Genomic DNA, 12,453 nt, shown 5'->3' with positions numbered 1-12,453 from the left:
AAAGAGACACACAGAGACGGAAAGGGATGGAGAGACAGACAAGGAGGTCCAACTATCATAATATGATAGAATTCTTCATTAAGATGGAGAATGAAGTAGTTGACTCAGACTAGGGTCCTGAATTTAAATAAAGGAAACTACGATGGTCTGAGGCGCAAGTTGGGTAGGGTTGATTGGGGAATGTCAGTCAAAGGGTTGACGGTGGATAGGCAATGGCAAACATTCAAAGACCGCATGGATGAACTACAGAATTTGTTCATCCCAGTTTGGCATAAAAATAAAACAAAAAAGGTGACTCAACCGTGGCTAACAAGGGAAATTAGGGATAGCATAAGATCTAAGGAGAGGACATATAAATTGGCCAGAAAAAGCAGTAAACCTGAGGATTGGGAGCAGTTTAGGATTCAACAAAGGAGGACAAAGGGATTAATTAAGAAGGGGAAAATAGAATGTGAGAGTAAGCTTGCAGGGAACATAAAAACTGACTGTAAAAGCTTTTATAGATATGTGAAGAGAAAAAGATTGGTGAAGTCAAGCGTAGGTCTCTTGCAGTCGGAATCAGGGGAATTTATAATGGGGAACAAAGAAATGGCAGACCAATTAAATACATACTTTGGTTCTGTCTTCACAAAGGAGGACACAAATAACCTCCCAGAGATGTCGGGGAACATAGGGTCTGATGAAAGGGAGGAACGGAAAGAAATCAGTATTTGTAGGGAAATGGTGTTAGAGAAATTGACGGGATTGAAGGTCGATAAATCCCCAGGGCCTGATAATCTACATCCTAGGGTACTTAAGGAAGTGGCCCTAGAAATAGTAGATGCATTGCTGATCATCTTCCAACATTCGATGGAATCTGGAACAGTACCCATGGATTGGAGGGTAGCTAATGTTACCCCACTATTCAAAAAAGGTGGTAGAGAGAAAACGGGGAATTACAGACCGGTAAGCCTGACATCGGTAGTGGGGAAAATGCTAGAGTCCATTATAAAAGATGTAATAGCAGAGCACTTGGAAAACAGTGACAGGATCGGACAAAGTCAACATGGATTTACAAAAGGTAAATCGTGCTTGACTAATCTACTGAAATTTTTTGAGGATGTAACTGGTAAAATAGATAAGGGAGAACCAGTGGATGTGGTGTATTTGGACTTTCAGAAGGCTTTCGATAAGGTTCCGCATAGGAGATTAGCGTGTAAAGTTAAGGCACATGGGATTGGGGGCAAGGTATTGACTTGGATAGAGAACTGGTTGGCAGACAGAAAGCAAAGAGTTGGAATAAACGGGTCTTTTTCCGAGTGGCAGGCAGTGACAATTGGAGTACCGCAGGGATCGGTCCTTGGACCCCAGCTATTCACAATATATATTAATGATCTAGACAAGGGAACTAGATGTAATATCTCCAAGTTTGCAGACGACACAAAGCTGGGTGGGCGTGTGTGCTGTGAGGAGGATGCCGAGAAACTCCAGTATGATTTGGACAGGTTGGGTGATTGGGCAGAAGCATGGCAGATGCAATATAACGTGGATAAATGTGAGGTTATCCACTTTGGTGTCAAAAACAGGAAGGCAGATTATTTTCTGAATGGCAATAGATTGGGAGAAGGGGAAGTGCAACGAGACGTGGGTGTCCTTGTGCACCAGTCGCTGAAGGTAAGCGTGCAGGTGTAGCAGGCGGTTAAGAAGGCAAATGGTATGTTGGCCTTCGTAGCGAGAGGGTTTGAGTACAGGAACAAGGATGTCTTGCTGCAGTTGTACAGGGTCTTGGTGAGACCACATCTTGAGTATTGTGTGCAGTTGTCATCGCCTTATCTGAGGAAGGATGTTCTTGCCATGGAAGGAGTTCAGCGAAGATTCACCAGGCTGATACCTGGGATGGCAGGAATGGCGTATGAGGAGAGATTGGGTCGATTGGGCTTATACTCGCTGGAGTTTAGAAGAATAAGAGGGGATCACATTGAAACTTATAAAATTCTGACAGGACTCGGCGGGTTAGGTTGATTGGCTATGATAAATTGACCCTTAGTGTTAGGGGGATTAAATACGTGGGGATAGGGTGGGATATGTGTTGGTGTAGGGGTTACGGGGATCGGGTGGGATATGTGTCGGTGCAGGCTTGATGGGCCGAAATGGCCTCTATCTGCACTGTGGGGTTTCTGTGATTCTGTGACTGGACAGACTAGATGCAGGAAGGATGTTCCCGATGGTCGGGGAGTCCAGAACCAGGGGTCACAGTCTAAGGATAAGGGGTAAGCCATTTAGGACAGAGATGAGGGGGAATTTCTTCACCCAGAGAGTGGTGAACCTGTGGAACTCTCTACCACAGAAGGCAGTAGAGGTCAATTCATTAAATATATTCAAGAAGGAGTTGGATATATTTCTTAAGGCTAAAGGGATCAAGGGGTATGGGGGGAAAGCAGGGACAGGGTACTGAACTTGGATGATCAGCCATGATCGCATTGAATGGCGGAGCAGGCTCGAGGGGCCGAATGGCCAACTCCTGCTCCTATCTTCTGTGTTAACCCATCAGCCTGGTCTGATTTGAATCTTGGGTAGAAGTGTATCCCCCATGACCCCCACTTCACATCCCCTGTCGTCAGTACCACTGCGCTTCCCTAATGCTGTAATCTGCAGCAAGCCTAGTGTGTTAGGGTGGGGTATTGTTGGAGGGGAGGCTGACTCACCCCATCGGCAGTGCAGGGCTTGCTCTATGAGGCAGTGACTGCCCCAATTGCTGCCTCGGGGTCTCGCTGAGGAGTCTCATCACTCCCTACTCCTCTGGCACCTTCTTTGAACATCTCACCTTGTTCTCTACCGCCCACACAAGTACCACGCCAAATTTCTCACCGAGATATCTTCACTGCTTTCTTCCCTCAGTCTCTGCACTGAGCGGCTTCTCATCCTCCATCTAAACCAATCAAGCTCTTTCTCCTCAGAGTTCACTGCCCTCTGACCCTCCCTAAATCTCTCCCTTCATGTAAACTCCCCAACCCATATTCACAGCCACCCCCTTGACCTTGCTATCTCATGTGACCTCGCTACTCCCATTCTGTCAATCACAGATAAGGCCATCTCTGACCATGTCCTTGTATCGCTCTCCACCCACATCCCCCTCCCAACCCCACACCCTTCTGTGTCCGCCCCTGCAAAAAAACACTCTCCCAATTCACTTACAACGGCACTTTCAAAATCCCAACTGTCTATCCTTTGGCCCTCCATTCACCACAACATTTCTGCAGCTACTGACCTGCTCAACCACACCTCACCTCCACCTTTGGTGCCCTAGTCCCCATAGAACTAAGCGTTTGGTCACCTGTCCTAAGATCTCATTATGTTTTTGTTTGATAATGCTCCTGTGAAGCACCGTGGGATGTTTTACTACGTTAAAGGCATTATATTCAGGTATGGTAATATAGTGGTTATGGCACTGGGCTAGTAATTCAGGCCTGGACGAATGATCCAGGGACGGCAGCTGGGGAATTTAAATTTAATTAAATAAAATCTGGAATAAAAAGCTACTGGATTGTCATCTGGTTCACTAATGTCCTTTAGGGAAGGAAATCTGCCATCCTCACCCAGTCTGGCCTATATGTGACTCCAGACCCACAGCAATGTGGTTGACTTTTAACTGCCCTCTGAAATGGCCGCACAAGTCACTCAGTTGTATTCAAGGCGGCTCACCACTACCTTCTTGAGGGCAATTAGGGATGGGCAATAATGCTGGACTTGCCAGCGACGCCCACGTCCCAGGAATGAATGAAAAAAATATAAATGCAAGTTGTTGTTGTTCATAGAAATTTACAGCACAGAAGGCCATTCGGTTGTTGTCGTCTAAATTTGTTTTCACTTTTCACCAGTTGTAACGGTGGCTACCCGTCCAGAGCCTGGGAATTCTGGACCGAGGCTGGTTTGGTGTCAGGAGGGCTTTACAATTCAAACATAGGTCAGTATGTGGGGTCAGGTGTGGGTCAGAGCCTAGCTCACACGGCTCTGTGTGGGGCTCCGTACCAGCCCAGCTTTAAAATCCCAAAGTTGTCCCTGTTGGTCTTGTTTTAACTCTCTCCCCTCCGCCCACAGGTTGTCGGCCATACTCAATCCCCCCGTGTGAACACCATGTTAATGGCTCTCGGCCGGAGTGCAGTGGGGAGATTCAGACTCCCAGATGCACCAAGCAATGTGAGGCAGGTTACACCCCAAACTACAGCAGCGACAAGCATTACGGTAGGTAGAGCCGGAATAGAGACAGAAACAGGGGCTGAACTGTCTGATACGCCAGGGCAAGTGGCACGGACTCGCATGCACTGCACACGAGATGTGTCTGTCTGTGTGCGTGACTATTTTCAGTGTTGCTGAGAGACTGGGGTAATTGAGCAAACTCTCTCCTTTCCAGGTCTTACTGCGTACAGTGTTGGTTCTGGCATTACCGAGATTATGACAGAGATCTACAAGAACGGGCCAGTGGAAGCTGCGCTCTTAATCTACACTGACTTCCTGCTGTACAAGTCAGGTAGGTCTGCCCCTCAATATTCGCTGCGAAGGATGAAAGACCAAGGGACCAATGTTCTCGGCCGAAATTCCCTGCAGAGTTCCAGCCCTCTGATTGAGCGAAATAGGATAGTCTACGATGGGCCAAATGGCCTGTCCCTGTGGTTTACTGAATTGTTAATCTTGGTCTCCAGGTGTTTACAAACATGAGACCGGGGAGTCGATCGGTGGCCACGCCATCAAGATCTTGGGCTGGGGCGAGGAAAATGGAACCCCTTACTGGCTGGTCGCCAACTCCTGGAACACGGACTGGGGGGATAATGGTGAGTGACGGTTCATATCTGGGGGTGGGGTGGTCTCTACTTCGATGGGGAGGTGGGTCTGCAACTCGAGGGGCTGATGTGCCCAATAGGCTCCCTGTCCATTCTTCCCCCATCTCATTGGTGCTTTTACTTTGCAGGTTTCTTCAAGATCCTGCGGGGCAGCAACGAGTGCGGAATTGAGGAGGAGATCGTGACAGGAATTCCGCGCGACACCAGCCACTAGTGAGGCTCTGAGCCCCCTGCACACAATCAACACACCACTGGCATTACACTTGGGTTGGTGAACTCCGGGCATCTTACATGGAGAGTTCAACAGTGGGCGCATCAGTGCCTGATTAACCAAGGACCCCATTCCTCCTCGACTCTGAGTCTCTAAGCACAGAATCTGTCCCAGATTAATCACGTGCAATTATTTTGGTTTTAATGAGCTTACCGTAATGCACAGTAACTGGCTCTTGGCTGTGACTATGCAACAATCTCTCAATTTTTCTCTTTTGCCCATTGTCTCACTCTCAGAACTATATACACTAACACAGACTCTCTTTTTTAAATAAACTCGGTATAAACTTTACCCGAATAAAGCTGTTGAACTTTCTTCTCCCGCTTTGCTTCAAATGATTTTGAAAAATAACTGAGTAGTGGAAAAATATTCCAGCAGCACTGGGCTGAACTGTACGATGCACACTGGGAGATGAGGTCCACCGCAGATGTTCAGACTGCATCATAATCTAAATACACCACTAACCTTTTTGAAATTGTTTAAACCCTTGCTTTGGACATTAGGAATCAAGACATTAAGAAAAGGCAGATTTAACATTTTCGGAGAGCATTTTGACTGATTTGTGGGGAATGAATGAAACATAGAAGATAGGAGCAGGAGTAGGCCATTCGGCCCCTCGAGCCTGCTCCACCATTCAATGTGATCATGGCTGATCATCCAAATTCAGTACCCTGTCCCTGCCTTCTCTCTATATCCCTTGAACCCTTTAGCTTTAAGAAATATATCCAACTCCTTCTTGAATATATTTAATGAATTGGCCTCTACTGTCTTCGTTGGTAGAGAAATCCACAGGTTCACCACTCTCTGGGTGAAGAAATTTCTCCTCATCTCTGTCCTAAGTGGCTTACCCCTTATCTTTAGACTGTGACCCCTGGTTCTGGACTCCCCGACCATCGGGAACATCCTGCCTGCATCTAGTCTGTCTAATCCTGTTAGAATTTTATAAGTTTCAATGAGACCCCCTCTCATTCTTCTAAACTCCAGCGAGTATAAGCCCAATCAACCCAATCTCTCCTCATACGTCATTACAGCCATCAGCCTGGTGAATCTTCGCTGAACTCCTTCCATGGCAAGAACATCCTTCCTCAGATAAGGTGACCAAAACTGCACACAATACTCAAGGTGTGGTCTCACCAAGGCCCTGTACAACTGCAGCAAGACATCCTTGTTCCTGTACTCAAACCCTCTCGCTACAAAGGCCAACATACCATTTGCCTTCTTAACCGCCTGCTGCACCTGCATGCTTACCTTCAGCGACTGGTGCACAAGGACGCCCAGGTCTCGTTGCACTTCCCTTTCTCCCAATCTATTGCCATTCAGATAATAATCTGCTCTGCTCCTGCCCAATCATCCAACCTGTCCAAATCATCCTGGAGTTTCTCGGCATCCTCCTCACAGCACACACGCCCACCCAGCTTTGTGTCGTCTGCAAACTTCGAGATATTACATCTAGTTCCCTCGTCTAGATCATTAATATATATTGTGAATAGCTGGGGTCCTAGCACCGATCCCTGCAGTGCCCCACTAGTCACTGCCTGCCACTCGGAAAAAGAGCCGTTTATTCCAACTCTTTGCTTTCTGTCTGCCAACCAGTTCTCTATCTATCCAAGTCTATACCTTACCCCCAATCCCATGTGCCTTAACTTTACACGCTAATCTCTTATGCAGGAGCTTATCGAAAGCCTTCTGAAAGTCCAAATACACCACATCCACTGGTTCTCCCTCATCTATTTATGAAGTAGCAGCAGGCAGAGGGTGCTCAGTGCGGCCAAGCTGGCTCTGGGTAATGTTCCTGTTTTGGTTCCTGTCTATTTCGGTTTCCCCCGCCCCTTCCTTTTACTGTTTGGAGACGAGTTTCTGGTCCCTCTTAGGGCAGGTGCAGGACATATAGCTCAGTCCAACTGCGAGGCTCCCTGTACTCACACTCCCTCCCTCCCTGCGCACATGTTTACCGTGTAAAATTAGCGACTATTTTAAACTGTTGACCTCCTCGTCACCAACTGGACAACCAGAGGAATTAATCTTTCACTATTCACGCCATCAAAACATTTCATAATTTTAAACACCTCGTGTAAATCTCCTCTTAGCCTTGGTGATGTGGCATGGGGTACAAGACAGAAGGGGCAGTGAATCTGTGCAAGGTAGAGGGAGGAGAGTGACAGAGAGACACACACAAACATGTCAAATCATTTATTAAAATTAACAAACACAAAATGACGATCAGCAAGTTAATGAGAAAGGACAGCCCCTCAGGAGAAACAGCAGCTTTCGTCATCCAACGGCACAGTCCCACAGATACTGACTCTCACTGGGGTACAGTCCCACAGATACTGACTCTCACTGGGGTACGGGTTCCACAGACACTGACTCTCACTGGGGTACAGTCCCACAGATACTGACTCTCACTGGGGTACAGTCCCACAGACACTGACTCTCACTGGGGTACGGGTTCCACAGGCACTGACTCTCACTGGGGTACAATTCCACACACACTGACTCTCACTGGGGTACGGGTTCCACAGGCACCGACTCTCACTGGGGTACGGGTTCCACAGACACTGACTCTCACTGGGGTACAGTCCCACAGACACTGACTCTCACTGGGGTACGGGTTCCACAGACACTGACTCTCACTGGGGTACGGGTTCCACACGCACTGACTCTCACTGGGGTACAGTTCCACAGACACTGACTCTCACTGGGGTACAGTTCCACAGATACTGACTCTCACTGGGGTACGGGTTCCACACACACTGACTCTCACTGGGGTACAGTTCCACAGACACTGACTCTCACTGGGGTACAGTTCCACAGATACTGACTCTCACTGGGGTACAGTCCCACAGGCACTGACGCTCACTGGGGTACAGTCCCACAGGCACTGACTCTCACTGGGGTACAGTCCCACAGGCACTGACGCTCACTGGGGTACAATTCCACACACACTGACTCTCACTGGGGTACAGTCCCACAGGCACCGACTCTCACTGGGGTACAGGTTCCACAGACACCGACTCTCACTGGGGTACAGTCCCACAGGCACTGACTCTCACTGGGGTACAGTCCCGCAGGCACTGACTCTCACTGGGGTACAGTCCCGCAGGCACTGACTCTCACTGGGGTACGGGTTCCACAGGCACTGACTCTCACTGGGGTACGGGTTCCACAGGCACTGACTCTCACTGGGGTATGGGTTCCACAGGCACTGACTCTCACTGGGGTACAGTCCCAGACACTGACTCTCACTGGGGTACGGGTTCCACAGACACTGACTCTCACTGGGGTACGGGTTCCACAGGCACTGACTCTCACTGGGGTACGGGTTCCACAGACACTGACTCTCACTGGGGTACAGTCCCACAGACACTGACTCACACTGGGGTACGGGTTCCACAGGCACTGACTCTCACTGGGGTACAGGTCCACAGACACTGACTCTCACTGGGGTACAGTCCCACAGGCACTGACTCTCACTGGGGTACAGTTCCACAGGCACTGACTCTCACTGGGGTGCAGTTCCACAGATACTGACTCTCACTGGGGTACAGTCCCACAGATACTGACTCTCACTGGGGTACGGGTTCCACAGATACTGACTCTCACTGGGGTACAGTCCCACAGATACTGACTCTCACTGGGGCACGGGTTCCACAGGCACTGACTCTCACTGGGGTACGGGTTCCACAGATACTGACTCTCACTGGGGTACGGGTTCCACAGGCACTGACTCTCACTGGGGTACAGTTCCACAGGCACTGACTCTCACTGGGGTACAGTTCCACAGGCACTGACTCTCACTGGGGTACAGTTCCACAGGCACTGACTCTCACTGGGGTACGGGTTCCACAGACACTGACTCTCACTGGGGTACGGGTTCCACAGACACTGACTCTCACTGGGGTACGGGTTCCACAGGCACTGACTCTCACTGGGGTACGGGTTCCACAGACACTGACTCTCACTGGGGTACGGGTTCCACAGGCACTGACTCTCACTGGGGTACAGTTCCACAGACACTGACTCTCACTGGGGTACAGTACCACAGACACTGACTCTCACTGGGGTACAGTTCCACAGACACTGACTCTCACTGGGGTGCAGTTCCACAGACACTGACTCTCACTGGGGTACAGTTCCACAGACACTGACTCTCACTGGGGTACAGTTCCACAGACACTGACTCTCACTGGGGTACAGTCCCACAGGCACTGACTCTCACTGGGGTACGGGTTCCACAGGCACTGACTCTCACTGGGGTACAGTTCCACAAACACTGACTCTCACTGGGGTACAGTTCCACAGACACTGACTCTCACTGGGGTACAGTCCCACAGGCACTGACTCTCACTGGGGTACAGTCCCGCAGGCACTGACTCTCACTGGGGTACAGTCCCACAGGCACTGACTCTCACTGGGGTACAGTCCCGCAGGCACTGACTCTCACTGGGGTACAGTTCCACAAACACTGACTCTCACTGGGGTACAGTTCCACAGACACTGACTCTCACTGGGGTACAGTCCCACAGGCACTGACTCTCACTGGGGTACAGTCCCGCAGGCACTGACTCTCACTGGGGTACAGTTCCACAGGCACTGACTCTCACTGGGGTACAGTCCCGCAGGCACTGACTCTCACTGGGGTACAGTTCCACAGACACTGACTCTCACTGGGGTACGGGTTCCACAGACACTGACTCTCACTGGGGTACGGGTTCCACACACACTGACTCTCACTGGGGTACGGGTTCCACACACACTGACTCTCACTGGGGTACGGGTTCCACAAACACTGACTCTCACTGGGGTACAGTTCCACAGGCACTGACTCTCACTGGGGTACAGGTTCCACAGTCCCATCAAACACTCATAGGGCAGGTAGAGGGGGTTTAAACCTGTGGCTGTGAGAAGCAGTCTGGTACTGAATGAGTTCCAGTTGAGTCTGTGTAAACTCATCCAATCAGATGTTTTACAGTAGCACAGGAGACCTCACGCCCTCGCCCCATCCCTGGGCTCAATGTGAACCCCAGTGTATGTCTGACCACAGCACCCAGGGCCCAGGTGGGTGGGAGCCTGGCGCTGTCAGCTTGCAGTCTGGATATGAAGCTTTACTGCACCAATCTATATAGCATGAATGATCCTGTTGGGATTCGTGGCCGAGTCTCCTCCTGCAGTGAGCACCAGCTGAAGTCACAAGGCTCTCCTGCTCCCGCTTCCCATGTAGAATTGGACAATCAGCAGAAGGTAGGGACAGAGGCAAAGCTGCTCACTGCCCATGCACGTACTCCTCTGAGCTGTGAGTCAGGGTCTGCCAGTACTGCCAACTAACTGCAGCCACGAACATGGCCAAAGATAGGTAGATGGGAGAGAGGTGACTGCGGGACAACATATTCCCGTCACACTGGCTCAGAGACTCCACCTTCACAACAATCTGCCGCGTTCTGTCTCCGCAGCTCCCGGCACCTGGGACCTTCTGTCCGATCTGGGAAAGAGAGAGAGCGACAGGCATAAATGACCATGAACAGTGTGTGTAACGCACGGTGTAGAGGAGAGGCGCTGGTCTGATGGGAGTGAGAACAGGACGCTGGATATAAAGACTGAACAGATAGAGAATGGGATTGCTGGCAACCTTTCCCTCTTCCCACATTCGGCTCTTTGCCGAGAGCCCTGCCCTCCCCATGCTTATCCCAGTGAGATTCCCGGTGTTGATCCCAGGTGTGTTTAGTGAGATTCCCGGTGTTGATCCCAGGTGTGTTTAGTGAGATTCCCGGTGTTGATCCCAGGTGTGTTTAGTGAGATTCCCGGTGTTGATCCCAGGTGTGTTTAGTGAGATTCCCGGTGTTGATCCCAGGTGTGTTTAGTGAGATTCCCGGTGTTGATCCCAGGTGTGTTTAGTGAGATTCCCGGTGTTGATCCCAGGTGTGTTTAGTGAGATTCCCGGTGTTGATCCCAGGTGTGTTTAGTGAGATTCCCGGTGTTGATCCCAGGTGTGTTTAGTGAGATTCCCGGTGTTGATCCCAGGTGTGTTTAGTGAGATTCCCGGTGTTGATCCCAGGTGTGTTTAGTGAGATTCCCGGTGTTGATCCCAGGTGTGTTTAGTGAGATTCCCGGTGTTGATCCCAGGTGTGTTTAGTGAGATTCCCGGTGTTGATCCCAGGTGTGTTTAGTGAGATTCCCGGTGTTGATCCCAGGTGTGTTTAGTGAGATTCCCGGTGTTGATCCCAGGTGTGTTTAGTGAGATTCCCGGTGTTGATCCCAGGTGTGTTTAGTGAGATTCCCGGTGTTGATCCCAGGTGTGTTTAGTGAGATTCCCGGTGTTGATCCCAGGTGTGTTTAGTGAGATTCCCGGTGTTGATCCCAGGTGTGTTTAGTGAGATTCCCGGTGTTGATCCCAGGTGTGTTTAGTGACTTTCCCGGTGTTGATCCCAGGTGTGTTTAGTGACTTTCCCGGTGTTGATCCCAGGTGTGTTTAGTGAGATTCCCGGTGTTGATCCCAGGTGTGTTTAGTGAGATTCCCGGTGTTGATCCCAGGTGTGTTTAGTGAGATTCCCGGTGTTGATCCCAGGTGTGTTTAGTGAGATTCCCGGTGTTGATCCCAGGTGTGTTTAGTGAGATTCCCGGTGTTGATCCCAGGTGTGTTTAGTGAGATTCCCGGTGTTGATCCCAGGTGTGTTTAGTGAGATTCCCGGTGTTGATCCCAGGTGTGTTTAGTGAGATTCCCGGTGTTGATCCCAGGTGTGTTTAGTGAGATTCCCGGTGTTGATCCCAGGTGTGTTTAGTGAGATTCCCGGTGTTGATCCCAGGTGTGTTTAGTGACTTTCCCGGTGTTGATCCCAGGTGTGTTTAGTGAGATTCCCGGTGTTGATCCCAGGTGTGTTTAGTGAGATTCCCGGTGTTGATCCCAGGTGTGTTTAGTGAGATTCCCGGTGTTGATCCCAGGTGTGTTTAGTGAGATTCCCGGTGTTGATCCCAGGTGTGTTTAGTGAGATTCCCGGTGTTGATCCCAGGTGTGTTTAGTGAGATTCCCGGTGTTGATCCCAGGTGTGTTTAGTGAGATTCCCGGTGTTGATCCCAGGTGTGTTTAGTGAGATTCCCGGTGTTGATCCCAGGTGTGTTTAGTGATTTTCCCGGTGTTGATCCCAGGTGTGTTTAGTGAGATTCCCGGTGTTGATCCCAGGTGTGTTTAGTGAGATTCCCGGTGTTGATCCCAGGTGTGTTTAGTGAGATTCCCGGTGTTGATCCCAGGTGTGTTTAGTGAGATTCCCGGTGTTGATCCCAGGTGTGTTTAGTGAGATTCCCGGTGTTGATCCCAGGTGTGTTTAGTGAGATTCCCGGTGTTGATCCCAGGTGTGTTTAGTGAGATTCCCG

At 50.0% G+C, this 12,453-nt stretch overlaps 2 protein-coding genes across 4 annotated transcripts in view; one reads left to right on the top strand and one right to left on the bottom strand.

Moving 5' to 3' along the window:
- LOC147120791 (cathepsin B-like) overlaps window positions 1-5,403 on the top strand; it is a 39,051-nt gene extending 33,648 nt beyond the window's left edge. Inside the window, exons 4-8 of the mRNA XM_085978677.1 lie at window positions 3,858-3,943; window positions 4,078-4,221; window positions 4,391-4,507; window positions 4,680-4,808; window positions 4,946-5,403. Coding sequence (XP_085834803.1) covers window positions 3,858-3,943; window positions 4,078-4,221; window positions 4,391-4,507; window positions 4,680-4,808; window positions 4,946-5,031 — 562 coding nt within the window. The 3' untranslated portion in view covers window positions 5,032-5,403. The remainder of the gene's footprint in view (window positions 1-3,857; window positions 3,944-4,077; window positions 4,222-4,390; window positions 4,508-4,679; window positions 4,809-4,945) is intronic.
- Window positions 5,404-7,263: 1,860 nt separating this feature from the next.
- fdft1 (farnesyl-diphosphate farnesyltransferase 1) overlaps window positions 7,264-12,453 on the bottom strand; it is a 31,557-nt gene continuing 26,367 nt past the window's right edge. For all 3 annotated transcript variants that reach the window (XM_085978666.1, XM_085978657.1, XM_085978652.1), the window contains one exon: window positions 7,264-10,567. In XM_085978666.1, the coding sequence (XP_085834792.1) occupies window positions 10,352-10,567 (216 nt within the window). In that variant the 3' untranslated portion in view covers window positions 7,264-10,351. The remainder of the gene's footprint in view (window positions 10,568-12,453) is intronic.

This window comes from Somniosus microcephalus, chromosome 3 (assembly GCF_052327205.1).
Source record: "Somniosus microcephalus isolate GS21.2 chromosome 3, FLI_Smic_1.0, whole genome shotgun sequence".
NCBI classification, from domain to species: Eukaryota; Metazoa; Chordata; class Chondrichthyes; order Squaliformes; family Somniosidae; genus Somniosus; species Somniosus microcephalus.
Note: the sequence above shows the minus strand (reverse complement) of the source record. Positions and strands in the feature narration are given on the sequence as shown.